Consider the following 18,835-nt stretch of genomic DNA (forward strand, 5'->3'; position numbering starts at 1 on the left):
TTCGACATTCTTTATACTCAGTATTTTTTTTTTTAAATATTTATGAAGTATTGACGGTAATTTACAATTTTGGATAAAAATTATATAATTATATATAGTTCCGACCCTTTTCGACCAGTAAGGTAATTGAAGTCATTTTCGAGCGGTATTTCATATTTATTGGAGAGGAGAAGGAAATATAATTTTTGAAAAAAAAAAAAAAGAAAAAAAAGGAAACGGAAAAGGAAAACCGACTTAATTTTGAAATTAACAGAATGTTAGATTGGTCGATGAGGAGAGGGCATGGTGCATTTGGTAGAGATTCATGGCTGAACTATAGCCACAACCACCGCCATTCTTCCACCACACAAATTTCCTCTCCTCGACCCGTTCTCTTTATCTTCCTCTATATAATCCTAATCTCCGCCATTTAAACTCTCCATTCACCCACTTTCAACCCCACAGTTATACCCCTTTACCCTTCTTCGCTTCTCGATCTCTCTCGCTCTCGCTTTCTCCTTCGTCTTCCCGTTCCGTTTCCCCTTCTGGGTTCTGCAAATTTTGCATCAAAATCAACACCCCACCTTCGATTTTGAGGAACTTGTGCCTTGGATTTTGCTACGGAGGAGAAAGATCGCCAAAATTAGAAGCCATTTCTCTCTAGGGATTTTTCCAGTGGGGGTAAAACCCGGGTTTGTCAAGTTGTAGACATCACGGCTATACACGTAGTTTCCCGGCTGTTCATTCATGTCCGGGCTGTACGACGAAAGGGTTGTATAACTCCTACCAATCCTTCGCCGCACGGCGGGCGTGGTGCTCTGCCTTCTGAAGGGGGTAGTCCTTCCGATCTTCTTTTTCTCGCCGGCGGTGGTTTTTAATTCTCCTCCTCTTCCTTGTATTACCCTTTTTTAAGGATCCTATTCTTTTTAGCTCTATCCATTTTAGATTTAACGCCAGGAAGTTTCTGTTCGCGTTTTTTTTTTCTTGGGGCGGCGATTTTTGTTTTCGATTTGAATTGAATTAGAAGCAGTCGATATGTTGAGTATTAAGCGCGTTCCTACTGTGGTATCTAATTACCAAAAGGACGAGGCCGAGGAAGTCTCTCGCAGAGGTGGGTGCGGCCGGAACTGTCTCAATAAGTGTTGCATTGAAGGTATTTGTTAAAATGCCTAGCTACGATTTTGGGTATTTTCTTCTTGCTTTACTTTGTTGAATTCTTGATTCATAGTCTACAATGATTTTGTTCCTTCTGTGGGTGTTGGGGCTGTAATTATGGCCGTTTTGTTAGTCTTGAATATCTTCTTGAACAACATGTTTGATGATGTGCTTGGCTTATTATGATTTAGTTGAAAATCCGGGTCGTTTGTTCTTGTTTTAGGAGCCAAGATTCCATTGTATGCTTTCAAGGAGCTTAACAAGATAGCTTGTTCAAAAGGCTTGTGCTGCCAATATGAGAACAGTGTTCCTCCTGTTGCTTTTCTTGACTCACTGCTTCTTGGGGAGGTCAGTTTGTTGATGAACATGCTTTGGTTGTCAATTATGCTTATGTTTCAATATCTATAAAGGGTGTGCCATTGTTGTAGTGGGAGGATCGGATGCAGCGTGGGCTTTTTCGCTACGACGTCACTGCTTGCGAAACCAAGGTTCGAGTTTTAGATGAGCTTATGAAACAAGATTTGTTGAGGATCGTGATCTTTTAATTGGGATGTGGATATAATCTAAGGATCTTTTGGGAATTTTCCTGTAGGTGATTCCTGGGAAGTATGGTTTCATTGCTCAGTTGAACGAGGGGCGCCATCTGAAGAAGAGGCCGACTGAGTTTCGAGTTGATAAGGTTCTCCAGCCCTTTGATGGTAGCAAATTTAACTTCACAAAGGTTGGGCAAGAAGAGGTCCTGTTTCGGTTCGAACCAAATGAGAATGGTGGTGATACAGAGTTTATTCCAAATGCCCCGGTCGATGTCGAAAATTCTCCTAGCGTGGTTGCCATTAATGTATGCACTTGTATCTGTTCTTCATGTTTTTGGATTAAGTTCTTATGTATACTTGTTTCTTAAGATCATTTTCATTATATGTCAACAGGTCAGTCCTATTGAATATGGACATGTTCTTTTGATCCCGCGTGTTCTTGAGTGTTTCCCACAAAGGATCGATCCAGAAAGCTTCTTGCTTGCTGTTCACATGGCAGCGGAGGCGGGGAATACGTACTTTCGACTCGGATATAACAGCTTGGGCGCATTTGCCACCATCAATCACCTTCACTTTCAGGTATCTAGCCTTCTAATATGCATTTCACAACCAATTAAAGTTCACCCGAATGACATTAGAACATGTGAATTAACTAAAATATTGAATTAGGCATATTACTTGGCGGTCCCTTTCCCGATTGAGAAGGCGCCGATGAAGAAAATAATCACGTTGAAAGATGGAGTGTTGGTCTCTGAACTGCTTAAATATCCGGTTAGAGGGCTTGTGTTTGAGGGCGGAAATTCTTTGCAAGCTCTATCGAACTCGGTTTCTGATGCCTGCATATGCCTTCAAGAAAACAACATTCCATTCAATGTCTTAATTGCTGATTGTGGGCAACGGATCTTTCTTCTTCCACAGGTAAGCTGATTTTCTCGAATGGTATCGTTACTCTTACGATTATGTATATTCTTATTATTACTCCGACCTGACCGATCATAACGAACAGTGTTATGCCGAGAAACAAGCACTTGGGGAAGTGAGCTCAGAGCTCCTCGAAACCCAAGTGAACCCAGCTGTTTGGGAGATAAGCGGTCACATGGTATTGAAGAGGAAGGAGGATTATGAAGAGGCGTCGGAGGAAAACGCATGGAGGCTCCTCGCGGAGGTATCCCTATCAGAAGAGAGGTTTCAAGAAGTGTGTGCGCTCATATTTGAAGTCATCAATACAGGCGATGCCGAAAATGCTGAAGGTAGCCCGAGTTGCCCAAAGGAGGAAAGTGATGCTTGCGTCAAGAAAGTGGACGCCAAAAACGCCTCCCCTCGACTCCCGGTGACCGGTACGCAGGAATGCTTAGTTTAGCAATGCAGTGACTAGTCTGCAAGGGTGGTTTGATAGTGATGAATAAGAAGTATAACTGTGTATGATGGTGGAAACTGTGTGTGTGAGTAGTAGAAGTGGTGCTATGAATAATAACTCTGTGGTCTTTGGTTGGAAGCTTGGCTGTTCCTATAGCTTTAATAGGACATTTGTTGTATTTCATATATGCATGTTTGGTACATCAAGTGAAATAATAGTTTCTACAAAGCTTCACTTTTGATTCTTATAAATTCTAAGACGAGCTCATAGTAGTGTATGAAAACCGGAATCTTCATTCGAATAGACACATCTCGAGCGGATCTAACAGTTTTGATAAAATTAACCTCTTTAAAGGTTAACCTTTTTAACTCGAATGTCAATCTCTATTATGATCAACTACTTGATGCTTAAGACAAGATTCAAAAGACGTTGAACTAGCAGAGAAATTGGTATATCCCTTTGATATCTTTGCCATATTCTTTTGATATCTCTATCAATCTTACCTGTAATGGAATGGAATGGAAGGTCACAAAGTAACTTCATAATGTTAAAAGCCAAAGCGAAAATGACTATTCAATTAAAGCACGACGAAAATGACTATTCAATCAAAGTATGACCTAAGGCATGACGTAATTTCATTTCTAGAATGTGATGCTTTCATCTAAGTTAAATGAACTGAATTAATTTGGTATTTGGCTTAATTTGAAATTTGGCACTTTCATCTGAGTTAAATGAACTGATTTAATTCAGCATTTAATCTGACACTTTCATCTAAGTTAAATGAACGTCAATTTGAAATTTGGCAGTTTTCATTTAAGATTTTGTAGTGTAGTATTTTCTAGTGAAGTAAAAAACATTTTTTCTTTTAAATGTCCTTTTAGCATGCAAATGTGGGGCCTCCTATGAAATGGGGAACGGGAGAGAGACGGGACCCTCGAATAGGACACGGGAGAGGCCTTTAAATGGAACCCGAGAAAAAGTGGAAAGAGATTTCGGGTCCTAATGAAACTCGAAAGTATTTTTTAAACGTTAAAATTTCAATTTATTATATGTTTTCTAAGATTGGTTAAAATGTTTGAAATTATATTAAAAATAAAAAATATTTATTTAAAACGAATAACCTCTACGTCACTTTGTTAGTATTTTAAAAGATATTAAAAGATATATTTAACTATTAATTAGAAAACAATTTGTAGAAGTTTATTAAATTAATCCAGCCGCCGCCGCCGCCACCGCCGCCGCCTTTAAGTGATGACGTAATAAAAGGGAGATTTTTTGTGGTCAAATCGACGCTTTCTTTTCTCTCTCATCCTCGGAACATGAATTTGACCCTCAACCTCAATAAATAAATAAATAATAATAATAATAAAGGAATTAAATGTTGAAATAAGCCTTATTTTAAATTAAAATAAAGTGGGCCGTAGATTTTAAAACGAATATGAATTAACGGGTCAAATTAATCGATCAAATATAAATATAATATATTATTAATATATATTTACGGTCAAATTTCTTTTAAAAATATATTTACGGGTTCTTTATGGAGCTTAATACAATATTATAGAAACCGACCTCGAAATTTAAATAAAAAAACATTAAAAAGATATGCCTCAATTATCTACAGATAATGACTATTTATACTGGAAATTGAACTGCTAACAAAATTTCTAGTTGAGTTACGTACTTACGTGAAAACAAATAAACCTCAGTTTCAAGAAATAACATCTTCCACCAAGACATCACCCCTAAAGCGGAAGCCCTTTTGAAAGAAGCCCTAAGAGAGCCACCGACTCCAACTACCGTCCATGTACGATCCATACTAGATCTGTCCAACTACCCATCCTACCTCCTCTACACAGCCCATTTAAATAATTATTTAAGTAGGTTTAATTTTTTTTTAAGAAATAATTAAAAATGATAATTAATATCGGTATATAAAAAATAATTCAATTCAAAATCATAAACAATTTTGAAAAAAAGGTGCAATAAATTATTTATTTCAATAATAATTTTGAAATAAAATAGTAAGAGTTACCAAATATAATATTACTTCGGTCAAATTCGACTTATTCAATTTCTTAACTGCCTCCCAAAATTTGAATAAAGAATTTTTTCGATTCTTTATTATAAATATAGTAATACAATATTAAAATAATAATGTGAGTAATTTTTTAATTCAAATAATATATATATATATATATATTTTTTTTTTGTGTCACGTCAGATATTTTTTTTATTTCATTTTGTTTCGGCGGTAACTTTTTCGTTTTAGCTCTGATTTAAGTGATTCTTATGGTGAATCGTTATTACCAACTTTACACTGAACAGTTTAAAAATACTAATAATTATTAATAATTTGGTCAAATAAGGATAAAATTAATAAAATTTAAATCCAAATAGTTAGGCCCAAACCCAACAAAACTAAGTCTAATTTTTGAGCCCAAAAATTATTAAAGCCAAAGCCTTGAGCTTCAAGAACACACGAGTACACTATATTAAGGTATACTCGAGCATACGATTTTCGCTCGTTGATGTTGTCGTTGCTTAACGAGAGCACAACGATACGTTATTCGTTTGCTCTCGTATAAAGATATATCGTCTTCAAAATCTAGATCACTGTCCCTCGCTTTTTTTATTGGTATTATTAACTCTCGTGTTCTCCTCATCATACCGCTTTTGACTCTCGTTTCGTACTATCAAACAGTTAAATAAAAAATTTGAACGGAACATCCTTGGTAAGGTTGCGAAAACCTTTTCCTAATAGAGTTGCTTTAAAGTCTTAAGGGGAAGCTTGAAAGGGAAAGCTCAAAGAGAACAATATGTCTGTTAGCGGTGGGCCTAAGTCGTCACAAATGGTATCAGAGGTAGACACCAGACTATGTGCTAGCGAGGAGGCTGTTCCCCGGTAGACACGAGGCGGTGTGCCAGTAAGGATGCTGGACCTTGAAGGGAGGTGGATTGTGATATCCCACATTAGTTGGGGAGGAGAAGGAAACACTATTTATAAGGGTTAAAGGTTGGGGCGTGGATTTGGCGGGGGTCCCACATCGATTGGAGAAAGGAACGAGTGCTAGCAAGGACGCTGGGCCCTGAAGGAGGTGCACGAGGACGATAGGTCCCCGTTAAAGGTTGGGGCGTGGATTTGGCGGGCGTCCCACATCGATTGAAGAAAGAAACGAGTGCTAACAAGGACGCTGGGGACCCGTTAAAGGTTGGGGCATGGAATTGGCGGGCGTCCCACATCGATTGAAGAGAGGAACGAGTGCTAGCAAGGACGTTAGGCCCTAACGGGGGTGCACGAGGACGCTGGGTCCTGAAGGGGTGGTGAATTTTTAAAATTATAAAATTTAATTTCTTACTTTTTCAATTAAAAAAAAAAAAAAAAAAAAAAAGGGTAAAAAAGTAAAAAAAAGTAAAAAAAAAGTTATCTTTCTTTTCCTTCTCATCTCCTAATTTCCCTCCCAAGAGTTTAATTACTTGAAGGTGAAGCAATGGCGTAACTGATGTAATAAGAAAAGTATAAAAAACACTGATTTTTGTTCAACCAAAACATGAAAAAACACCCTTTCTTTCTTCTAAAACCCTCCATTAATGCCTCTCTCAACCTTAGCTCATATTTCCCTTCTCCTCTCCCTCTTCTTCCTCATCCAAGCCGAACCCGAACCCGAACCCGAACCCGAACCCTTACCCTCGTCCCCGTGGCTAAACAACAAGCTCCACGATTACACCCACCACGACGCCGATATCGAGTTTTTTCAAAACCATAATTGCTCCCGAAAACAACACTTCTGTTGGAAGAATCAAAATGATGGATGGAAGAGAAAGAAGATCATGAGGTGTTGTAAACATCGATGTGTTGATGTTCGGTCCGACGTCGAAAACTGCGGGTTTTGTGGTAAGGTTTGCCCGTTTCCGCGACGATGTTGTAGAGGTTTGTGTGTTGATGTAAATATTAGCCGGTTTAATTGTGGGAGATGTGGGAATAAATGTCGTTTTCGTGTTCGTTGTGTGTATGGTATGTGTGGATATGGTTAGCCGAACCGAAGGGACGGTGGAAGCCATTGTATTCATCGAAGGATCGCTGCTCGGCCGGTGGTGGACCGGCGGAGTGGCTCTTTGTTTAACGGGAGTATATCATCTTAGGTTTTATTATAAGTTTATTTGTTCGGAAAAGATTGTCGGGTATACAAGTCAGATTTGTTGTAGATGTCGATTATCTCTATACCAAGAAATTAAAAAGAGAAAGCTTTTTAAATAAGACTAAATTAATTAGTTTCGACAAAGTCATATAGTTGGGCGAAAAATGTTCATAGGGCTCGAGTTCCTCTTAAAGTTTGTCATGAGCCTGAAGGGTGTACAATGGTCCGGGTTGGGTTGGGTTGAGGGATTTTTTTTTACCCAACTTAAAAGTTCGGGTTGGTTGGATTAGTAACCCAATCCAACCCAAAACTTTTCACAACCCAGTCCAACCAAACCATTTTTTTTTTTTAATTAACATAGTTCAACATTGTCATAAAATTAAAGACAACTAAATACATATATTAAAATATATATATATATATATATATATATATATATATATATATATATATATATATATATATATATATTAATCGTAGTTCTAAATTATTAGAAATTAAAAAAATCAAATCCGGGCGTGGGTCTCACTAGACCGGCCAAAGTATCACTCTGGCAAACTCATTAATACTGTAAGATTTTTAATATATTTTATATATTTATTTGGATCGGGTCGCTCGGGTCAACCCGAGAGTTTGTCCCACGAACCCGAAACCGAATCGATTCAATTCGGGTTTAGAAAAATGAACCCAATCCTACCCGAAATACTAATCCAACCGAACCCAACCCTTATAGTTCGGGTTAGGTTGGTCCGAGTTGTCGGGTTGTTGGGTTGAATGTACACCCCTAATGAGCATGTCAAGATCATGACGTCGCACAGTTGAAACTGTACGACCGTGACATAAAACACATAGGAACAAAAAGCGAGTTGTCACTTCTACCTTCGTTCCAGCTCCCAAACACTTTGTAGTGAAAGTATCAGACTACAAGCACGAGTCACTGCTAAGACTATTTTCACACACTCGATTCTTTATGCAGTGTCAAACGATAGGTGTCATGAATGTCCGAGGTTAGTAAGTTATCTCTTTTGGTCTTCGTAGTTGAACAATATATGATATAATAACACATATAAACAAAATATAAAACCGTCGAATAGGCCAAAAATGTGTAAAACGCGTAACATTCAAAATGAAAAATTTAAGCAATATTCGTTCACGATCGGAATTTTTGGTTTTTTATTTTTGAAAATGAATCCTATAAACCATTTTTAAATTAAAATATATTTTTTAAAATATTTAAACTTAAATTATTTTCATATTTAACCTTAAACCAGACAACTAAACAAGGATGTTTGTGTTGGAGTGCATGTGAAGCTATCTTAGTCTATTAATTATGTCTCTTAATTACAATTATATTATTATTATTATTATTATTATTTTATTATTTATTCCCAATTAATCCCATCAATAAAGGGAGGGAATTGTATAATATAAGATATATTTTTACATTATTGTATTATCTTTTCATTATTCCCTTTTCTTTTTTTTACAAATTTTCTTTTATTATTCTCCTAAACAATATTTTACACGGCGTGTACACGGGTTAAGTTGGATTGAGTTAAGGAAATCTTTTGTACGAACGTGAAATTTCAACAACCTGAATAGATTTCACAACTCAACTCAAACTAACCGTCTATTTTTGAGTTGGGTAGGGTTGTCGAGGTGTTTTTTTTTTAATCATTTATAAAAACTTTATTTATTTTACGTTATTAAGTAAAATCTGGTAAAGCAAGTAGGGTCTGGTTGGATTGAGTTGTGTTGAGTTGTGTTATAACCCTATTTTCGAGTGGGTTAGGTTAACATGACTAAAAAATGTCAACCGGTGAACAAACTCGAATTTTCGATTTTTGAATAGTTCAACACAACCCAAGAAAAAAACTAACACGACCCAACCGGAATTATGTTTGTTGGATGATGGAAGTCCCACATCGGCTAATTTAGGGAATGATCATGGGTTTATAAGCGAGAAATACTAACTCCATCATGTTAAAGCGTGTAGATTTAATAAAAAATTGTAATTTAATTACTTCATAATTATTAAAAAAAACCATAAAAAGACAAAAGAGAGAACGGAACCAATAAAAATCACCCACGTTATCACTAAAAGTCAACAAAACTGTTCATTGACCATCAAACAAGCCCCTGTCGCTGGATCGGTCGATCTCAGGCATCCCACGTGGTGTATTTTAATTGGTTATCTATGCCAACTGTCTATCATTATATAATTTAATATTATTGCTTGTTTAACTTGAAATTCTCTTATATAAACCAAACATGCCCATGTGGAAGTCCAAGCTTTAAAAAATTACTCTCCCAATTATGTCACATTATATTATATCATATCATGTTATTCTAATCCTCTCGACTCAAATATTTAATCTCATATAAATAAATAAATAAATAAATAATTATATTAACGTTCGAGGCCCAAAATTTTGATTAAGATTTAGGAAAATTTTCAAGAGATCGCCCGAGCATATTATATTTTAAATAACATTTATATATATATAAAAGGGTTAAATTTAAAAAATTCTTTTGACAAGATGTGACAGACGAGAATATATTAGCTAGCTATGAGTGGATGAATTATTTAAAATGTTTTTTTTTAATCCTCCGTAATAGATTCGACACATAACCATAAATCGAGCATAAATTTAATAATAAGTTATTAATTTGATTAGGTTATAAGATGAAATTTTAATAAATTTCATTATTTTCAAATAATCTAGAAGACTTTGAAAATAAATAAATAAATAAATAAATAAATAAAAGCAATGAATTAAGCATCGCCACGTGTCATTTTCTTGGCTGTGATTCTTCACTTGTTTATGTTGTCCACATACGCTCCTCCATTTGTATCTTTTAAGAAAATAAAAATGAAAATGAAAATGAAAATAAAATAAAAATAAAATAAAAATAAAAAACCCCTAAACCCAATTGTTGCGAAGTTTTTTCGTTCTTCTCTGCAAATCCCTTCTCGTTCAACCTTCAACAAATCAAACCTATAAAAGGTGAAGTGAAAGAAATTCCAATTTCCTTATCATCATCTTCAATCAAGCAATCCACAATCGGAATCCTGTTCGTCCCTATCAATTTGTACAAAAAGCGAAGAAATCAAGCAGAGGAGGGAGGAACAATCAACAATCCTGAGTTTCGCTCGCAATCGCCATGGGCGACACCAGCAGAGAGGCGTTGATTAGCAGAAAGGCGAAGGTGTTCAATCGCTCAGCCTCTCACGCTCAGGACGAATTGCATAGCTTCAGATCGTATTTGCGATGGATGTGCGTGGATCAATCGGACATTTGGAGCGCTGGATTGTCGTGGTCGGTGTTCTTCCTCTTCGCTATCGTCGTTCCAGCGATGTCGCATTTCCATCTCGCCTGTTCTTCCTGTGATAGCCATCACGCCAGGCCGTTCGATCGCGTCGTTCAATTGTCGCTTAGCAGTGTGGCGACGGTTTCCTTCCTCTGCCTTTCGAATTTCATCAGGAGGTACGGACTTAGGAGATTCTTGTTCTTCGATAGGCTCTGCGATGAAAGCGAAACTGTGAGAAGAGGATACACCAACAAGTTCAATGTAAGTTGTATTCCAACTCGAAATTCATCTATCTATCTCTTTCTTCGCATTCCACTGATTGGATCTGGATTCTGATTCCTTGATTGTTCAATCGTTTTTGTTCTTGAATTTGAATTCAAGGTAAATCGTTAGAGAAATTTCCATGGAAGTTAAAAGAGAGCTTGAATTTGTGAAAGATTTAGGGATTAATATCTGGCTTTTGGACAAATCTGCTGGTTTAATTCGGTTTTCTGTCCATTCAATTGCCTGTCAACTTCTTTGGAATTTTTTGCCTTTGATTGCGGTATTTTTCTGTTTATGGTAAGAACTCATTCAGCGTTTAGACTCATTTTAATATGAACTTCTCCGAATTTGTTTTATTTTTTCAAATTCTATTTTTAGAAATAATATCCTCTTTCTTTTTTTTTTTTTTTTTTTTTTAATTAAAGAACAATTTAAAAAATTATTTTTAGGGACAAATAATGCTTAGAAATTAACTTTAAACAAAAAGAAAACGAAAAGGACGATTTAATTTAATTTAATTTATTTTTATTTTTATTTATTTATTGCAGAGATCACTGAGAGTACTATCAGCATTTGTGGTCCCATGCTTCGCAGCGGAGAGCGCGTACAAAATCTGGTGGTACGCGTCAGGCGCGTCGCAAATCCCATTCCTGGGGAACGTTATAGTGAGCGACGCAGTAGCGTGCTCCATGGAGCTGCTGTCGTGGCTGTACAGAACCACAGTGATCTTCCTAGTGTGCATCCTCTTCCGTCTGATCTGCGACCTCCAGATCCTACGGCTGCAGGACTTCGCCACCGTGTTCCAGGTAGACTCCGACGTGGGGTCGGTCCTTTCCGAGCATTTGAGAATCAGACGGCACTTGAGAATCATCAGCCACCGGTACCGCGCCTTCATATTGTGGTCGTTGATCCTCGTCACCGGCAGCCAGTTCACTTCTCTACTCATGACTACCAAGTCCTCCTCCCTCAACATCTACATCGCCGGCGAACTTGCGGTACGTGAAATCAAACCCCGAAATTGGAGAATATCTGTTTGATTGCAATTAATTTTAGATTGAATTAAAAATAAGTATGAAAATGGGTGCAGTTATGCTCGATGACGCTACTGACAAGTCTGATGATACTACTACGGAGCGCCACAAAAATCACCCACAAAGCGCAGTCAGTGACGGCGCTTGCTGCCAAGTGGCACGTATGTGCGACGTTGGATTCTTTCGACGTGACAGACGGGGAGACCCCCATGGCTGCCGCCGCTTCCGCCGACGGAAACCTTATGTTTCCGGTGACACCGCGCGGCGATGAGGAATCAGAGGGGGAGGAAGGTTGCGACGAAGAAGATGAACTGGACAACACCAAGTTGATCCCAGCCTACGCGTACAGCACCATCTCATTCCAAAAGAGACAGGCCTTAGGTAATCCCAAAATTCCTAATCTAAATCGAAAATTAAGTAGAAATTAAGTATAGATTAATGGGTTTGGTTTGGTTTGGTTGGTGAATATGCAGTGACGTACTTCGAGAACAACAGAGCTGGGATAACCATATACGGGTTTACCCTGGATAGGACTACACTCCACACCATCTTTGGAATAGAGTTATCCTTGGTTCTTTGGCTGCTTGGCAAAACCATCGGTTTTTCTTAAACCCCAAATTCAACTTTTTATTATTATTATTATTATCATCGTAATTAATTAATTAATTAATTCCCACTTCCCACTGCCTTGTATTTGTGTGCTGTATTCTTCGATCTTTGTTTAATTAGTGTTCCCTTCTCCCCTCCCACCTATTGTTTTCTTATAATTTACATTTTACTTTGTATTTTTTTTTTTTTTAATTTTCTAGTTTATTTTCTGTTAAATAATAGAAAATTTTAGTGTTTTTTTGTTTTTTTTTTTTTTAATTTTTTTTTTGCAATTTCCTCTTTTCTTTACTTTTACCCACAATGAAATAATAATCTTGTGAAATAATTAGGTGAATTAATTTGGTTAGACTTAGTTTATAAGTGTATAATTACTTATACGTTAAATAATCTTGAAAGTCAAGTTATAATTATCTTTTAACAAATTTTTATTTTATTTTATTGTAAGTATTTTATTATATTATATTATATTAGAAATAGTAAAAAAGGATTTCCAACATAAACCCATAAAGTGACCACACTCACGCATGCTTAACTTAACTCAGGTTTAGCAATTCAGTTAAGGGTCTAATGAGACCTAAAAAAAAATCAAAATAATCATAGAATTTCAAATTTTATTAGCACTTTTATGATAAAAATTAATTGAATAAAAATCAAAATATTTTATCGAGTGAGCAAAAATTGGAAGTTTTTTTTAGCCAGACATTAGCGGTAGGGGTGCTTAAATGACTCGACAAACCGAATAGTTCAGGGTGATTTGTTTACAGGTTGAGTTTCTTTTTGTCAGTTTAACTCGACCCGTTTGAAAATTTTAGGTTGGTAAAAATAACTTCGACCTAACTCGTGTACTTCTGGAAAAGACCACTTGACAATTGTAATAAATATTGGTGATGTGTTGTTACGAATGTTTGATATGAGATTTTAGATATTTATATAACATGGATAAATACGAGTTTTTAAAATAATTAAGAAAAAAATCAACCGTTCCAGCCATTCAATCCGATCCAACCCAGAAAAAGAGTTGGGTTGGTTTGGGCAATGAACCTTATTCAGTTCATTAAGGAATGTAACTCGACCCACTTGAAATTTCAAATTTGAAAATAACTCCAAAAGTCCAATCTAACTTGCTCAAAGTTTGATCCAACCAGAAGGAAAAAAAAAAATCATATCGTAGAGAAACGGATAGGAGAGGCAACATATAGATTCAAGTGATCAGTTCGGTGAAAGCTCACCCTATATTTTACATGAGTCAGTTGACTTCGATTAGACGAGACCGACCTTGAGAGGAACTGCCTATAGACTCAAGCGATCAACCCGAATCGTATAGTTTATGTAAACTCGAATCATGCACAATCCCGTAAATTTTACTACTATTTTAACACGAATCGTATAGTTTATGTAAACTCGTAAATAAAAAAAGTGAAACGAAAAGGGATTTATTTATTTATTAAAGTTTTTATGTTGAAAGAAAGATTGATAGATAAGTTTTAACAATATGATTTGCCATAATGGAATGAGCCTTTTGTGTGGGATGAAAGGCATCCCAAAACACGTACTTGTTGGCATCATCACATGTAAATGGACTCAATCTTGAGCACATGAATCCCATCTCAAACCTGCCTGTTCCACAGCATGCTTTTGCTGAGTTTCTAAACCCTGTCATCACAAACAAAAAGGGTCCAAAAGTTCCATAAAAACAGATGAAAAACCGAGAGAAAAAGGGCTACCGTTATCGAGATATTCCGATTTTTTAAACCTATACCTCGGGCCTAGTTACATTGTGACTGTCTCGAGGAAAAACTATCTGTTTTAGTTAGGGTTGTGTGAGATCTCACGTTGGTTAGGGAGGAGAACGAATCATTCTTTATAAGGGTGTCGAAACCTCTATCTAGTAGACATGTTTTAAAAACATTGAGAGAGAAAACCCATAGAGGACAATATCTGCTAGTGGTGGGTTTGAGCCGTTACAGATTGGTATCAGAGCCAGACCGAGCCCCGAAGGGGGGTGGACACGAGGTGGTGTGATAGGAGAACAAAATATTTTTTTATAAGGGTATGGAAACCTCTCTCTACCAGACGTGTTTTAAAAACCTTGAGGGGAAGCCCAAAGAAGATAATATTTGCTAACGGTGGACTTGAGCCGTTACAAGTTGGTATTAGAGCCAGACACCGGGCAATATGCCTACGAGAAGGCTGAGTCTCAAAGGGGGGGTGGACACGAGCCACGAGGTGGTGTGCCAGCAAGAATGCTGGGCTCGAAAGGGGTGGATTAGGGGGTCCCAAATCAGTTAGGGAGGAAAATGAAGCATTTTTTATAAGGGTATGAAAACCTCTCTGTAGTAGACACATTTTAAAAAACCTTGAGGGGAAGCCCAAAAGGAAAAGCCCAAAGAGAACCATATTTGATAACGGTAGGCTTGAGCCGTTACAAGTTGGTATTAGAGTCAGATACCGGGCAATGTGCCAACGAGGAAGTTGAAGCTCAAAGGGGGGTAGACACGAGGTGGTGTGCCAGCAAGAACGCTGGGTCCGAAAGGGGTGGATTAGGGGGTCCCAATCAGTTAGGGAGGAAAATGAAGCATTTTTTATAAGGGTATGAAAACATCTCTCTAGTAGACACGTTTTAAAAAACCTTGAGCGGAAGCCCAAAAGGAAAAGCCCAAAGAGAACCATATTTGATAACGGTAGGCTTGAGCCGTTACAAGTTGGTATTAGAGTCAGATACCGGGCAATGTGCCAACGAGGAAGTTGAAGCTCAAAGGGGGGTAGACATGAGGTGGTGTGCCAGCAAGAACGCTGAGCCCCGAAAGGGGTGGATTAGGGGGTCCCACATCAGTTAAGGAGAAAAAACGAAGCATTCTTCGTAAGAGTATGAAAACCTCTCTCTAGTAAACGCGTTCTAAAAACCTTGAGCTGAAGCTCGAAAGAGAAAGTCCAAAGAGAACAATATCTGCTAGCGATGGGCTTAGACTGTTACACTAACTCAATCCAAATATGTTGATAACCCATCCCATTCTTTGATCGAGTTTTTCGAGTCATAGAATTTTTTGAACACGCCTAGTTTTAGTTGCTCTCGTCCCACTAACCTAACAAAACCGTCAATCATATCGTATCATTTGTTTCGAAAAAAAAACCAAACCACAAACAGAATTTGAAGAACACACTCACCATAGTAGCTAGGATGATCAATCATGTCGGAAAGAACATCAAATGGATTCGAAAGCACAATCCGAATCCCACCCAATTCCTTCTCCAACATCTCCACCAACCCCATCAACTTCCCATTGAAATCCTTTGCAATTCCATTGTACTTCTCAACACACTCACCACCACCTCCAAAAACCACGCTAGAGGTCCTCTCCAATGGAAGACACCCCATCGGCGGGAGACCCCCGATCGACATCTTCCTCGCCCCGAGCTTGTATAGCTTCCGCACAAACTCCGCAGCCGTTCGCACTAGAAAACTCTGGTACTCTTCCACGGAAAACTTGGACGATCGCCGAGGAAGAAGGAAGTAGTTTTCGAGGAAGTCATTGGTGCCTAAGCTGATGAGATAGAGAGATTTAGCTATGGTGGCGTTGCCCTTTGAAGCACCAAGATAGTCTCGGAGTTTGGTTTGGTATTCTTTGTAGTACTCGAGTTGCTTCCATAGAGGGATCACCGACTGTACAAGAAGAATCAAGTGTTAGGATCGTACAACAATGCACACACTCGATCTAGATGAACACAAAGAAATAGGAGACAGACAAATGAACATAGACATATGAGAGAGAAAATGCAAGGAGTAATATTGACCAGATGATCAGGCTCCCTATCATCTTTTGCTATAAATAGTTATCGGGCTCGATATCGAGCCTTAGCCCAGTGTTCAAAAAGTTCAATAGGTCGAAAAATTTGATCAATTCAATCCCGTTTGAGTCGGGTTACGAATGTATTTGGATTTAGTTCGGTTCAAATAAATGAAAATTTTAGGTATTAGGTTGATTCTTGAGATGTTTAAATTGAAAAAACCTGAACAATTAGGTTGATTCTAAAAAATGTCTCAACCCGACTCAATTCAACCCACGAACATCTCTGAAAGAACGAGAATCAACTTACAAATATATCAGAAGTGGCGTTATCATAGCCGGTTCCGGCGGAAGCGAAGCAAACCCCGGTGACGAAATCAGTGATATTAAAGCTTGGATCCAAGTAGGCTGGGATGGTAGCTTTGATTCCAAAAGCTTGAGAGATGAAGTCTGTAACGATCTTGCCATTGGAGAATCTTCCGGTGGGCTTTCCGCCGTCGAAATCACGGCCATAAGGAGGAAAATTGCTCTTAAGAACGGTGGAGATGTGGTTGTTGTTGCCGGAATCTACAGAGGAATCTCCGAATACTATGATGGCTGGAACTTTGGTGGCTTCATGTTTGGTCAGTGTTTGAAGGAGGAAGAACGCTAGGAAGATGAAGGAGGAGCCTGTTTTTTCCATTAATTTTTGCTTTGATCTCTTGGGTTGCTTCAAATGGAGGCTTTTTAAAGTGTATTTTAGATTTGGATTTCGGGTGTAGTGTCTATATTGTCATCAGGGTACATTTCAGAATGTCTGTTTTGGTTTGGCTCGTGTTGGTATAGGGTCTGTATTGTGATCAGGGTACGTTTCAAAATATCTGTTTTGGTTTGGCTCGTGTTGGTATAGAGTCTGTATTGTGATCAAGGTACGTTTCAAAATATCTGTTTTGGTTGGCTCGTGTTGGTATAGGGTCTGTATTGTGATCAAGGTACGTTTCAAAATATCTGTTTTGGTTTGGCTCGTGTTGGTATAGGGTCTGTATTGTGATCAGGGTACGTTTTAAAATATCTGTTTTGGTTTGGCTCGTGTTGGTATAGGGTCTGTATTGTGATCAAGGTACGTTTCAAAATATCTGTTTTGGTTCGACTCGTGTCGATATAGGGTCTATATTGTGATCAAGGTACGTTTCAAAATATCTGTTTTGGTTCGACTCGTGTCGGTATAGGGTCTATATTGCGATTAGATACGTTTCAAAATGTCTATTTTGATTCGACTCTGTCGGTGTATGGTCTATATTGTAATCAAGGTACATTTCAAAATGCCTATTTTGATTTGACTCAGGTTGGTATAGAGTTTATATTATGATCAGGGTATGTTTCAAAATATTCATTTTGGCTCGACTCGTGTTAGTATAGGTCTATATTGTGATTAGGGTATGTTTTAAAATGTCTATTTTGGTTCGACTCCCGTTGGTTTTGACTTTTGTTACTTAAAAAACATCCAATTTGGTCGTTCTTTTACTTTCAAAAGGTCTATTTGGGTCTCTAAATTTTCGACTTTGGAATGCAAAATTTGAAATAAAAATAATAAGAATTATTTGTAAATAAAGGGAAGAAATCGTATTTCAAAATTAATGTTTTTATTTAATTATTTTTGTTTGAGGTATGAGATAACGTTTGCTCTTCAACAAACCTAATAATTAAAAAATGTCCTTTCTTGGCTGTTGTTTTGCAACGTTGCTTCACGCGCGAAAAATGCGCGTTGGATGTATTCAAGCATTCACGTTTTGCTTGGCATGTATGATGTATGTTGTAGGCATCCCTACGCTAGGTAAACCTTCTTCCCCCACGCGCCTCTGGGCTACGTGCATTTCAATTTCAATCATGAAATCTGTGTTTTTTCTAAAAATATTTATGAGTAAGATTATTTGTTTTGACTTGATTTCTCAAATTGAATAATTTGACTATCAACATACTCGTGACTATGAGGGAAAAGGTATGCTTCGCTCTCTCGAGATTCCTACTTGAATCAAAAGACTAAAGGTCCCTAAATTCATCCCGAACCTTTTCCTTCTACCTCTCATCAACAAGCAAGTAACGGCAACTTTGGTGGGGTGCAACAACATACTACTGTTAAAGCATGGAGCAATTGAAATCTTAAAGCTGCGGAGATGACTCAATATGGTTTTAAAGTTGTGGATAGGTAATAGAGACTCAATCAACATGAACAAATTCTTGGGTAGAATCTCATCGGCGGCATAATAATATTATGTTTAGAATTTCTTTATAAGTTAAAGATTAAAATTATACATCTAGACAGGAAAAAAAAAAACGGTTGAAAGAATGGTTATTGTGGTTGAGAATAAAATTAAACAAAAATAGAGAGAACTTCCCCAAACGGATTTCTCGACCATATCCACACAAAAATAAGTGAGAAATTTTGTGGGGATGGAGATTGAAATTAGTAACAGGAACGGGGACAAAGAAAGCTTCTCGTACTTGCCCGACTCTAACCGATCTTGTAACTTTGACTAATACATTAGCAAATACTGCTTCTAAACTAGTACAGTATAACAGTTTGGTATGGTACAGACACTGCATTGGTTGTTGAGATGATAAGATTTTCTCATGTTCTCTATGACAGTCTTAAGTATAATGCTATACGAGTTCTTCGGCCAACCGAAGTCGG

General features: G+C 37.5%; 3 protein-coding genes across 3 annotated transcripts; 2 read left to right on the forward strand and 1 right to left on the reverse strand.

The window, feature by feature from the left end:
• Nucleotides 1-300: 300 nt before the first annotated feature.
• Nucleotides 301-3,265, forward strand: LOC111788707 (GDP-L-galactose phosphorylase 1). The gene is made up of 7 exons (XM_023669157.2): nucleotides 301-1,132; nucleotides 1,358-1,482; nucleotides 1,563-1,622; nucleotides 1,727-1,972; nucleotides 2,061-2,246; nucleotides 2,337-2,585; nucleotides 2,674-3,265. Exons 1-7 carry the CDS (start codon nucleotides 1,015-1,017, stop codon nucleotides 3,025-3,027), a joined length of 1,338 nt encoding a protein of 445 aa, XP_023524925.2. The 5' UTR covers nucleotides 301-1,014; the 3' UTR covers nucleotides 3,028-3,265.
• Nucleotides 3,266-9,960: 6,695 nt separating this feature from the next.
• On the forward strand, nucleotides 9,961-12,625 carry LOC111787544 (uncharacterized). The gene is made up of 4 exons (XM_023667542.2): nucleotides 9,961-10,736; nucleotides 11,288-11,734; nucleotides 11,827-12,151; nucleotides 12,244-12,625. Exons 1-4 carry the CDS (start codon nucleotides 10,329-10,331, stop codon nucleotides 12,378-12,380), a joined length of 1,317 nt encoding a protein of 438 aa, XP_023523310.2. The 5' UTR covers nucleotides 9,961-10,328; the 3' UTR covers nucleotides 12,381-12,625.
• Nucleotides 12,626-13,796: 1,171 nt separating this feature from the next.
• On the reverse strand, nucleotides 13,797-16,954 carry LOC111788978 (GDSL esterase/lipase At4g26790). Its single transcript, XM_023669586.2, has 3 exons — nucleotides 16,475-16,954; nucleotides 15,545-16,040; nucleotides 13,797-14,032 (listed from the first exon to the last, which is right to left on the reverse strand). Exons 1-3 carry the CDS (start codon nucleotides 16,844-16,846, stop codon nucleotides 13,833-13,835), a joined length of 1,068 nt encoding a protein of 355 aa, XP_023525354.1. The 5' UTR covers nucleotides 16,847-16,954; the 3' UTR covers nucleotides 13,797-13,832.
• Nucleotides 16,955-18,835: the final 1,881 nt, after the last annotated feature.

The sequence above is a fragment of the Cucurbita pepo genome, chromosome 2 (genome assembly GCF_057944985.1).
Source record: "Cucurbita pepo subsp. pepo isolate OVF chromosome 2, ASM5794498v1, whole genome shotgun sequence".
NCBI classification, from domain to species: Eukaryota; Viridiplantae; Streptophyta; class Magnoliopsida; order Cucurbitales; family Cucurbitaceae; genus Cucurbita; species Cucurbita pepo.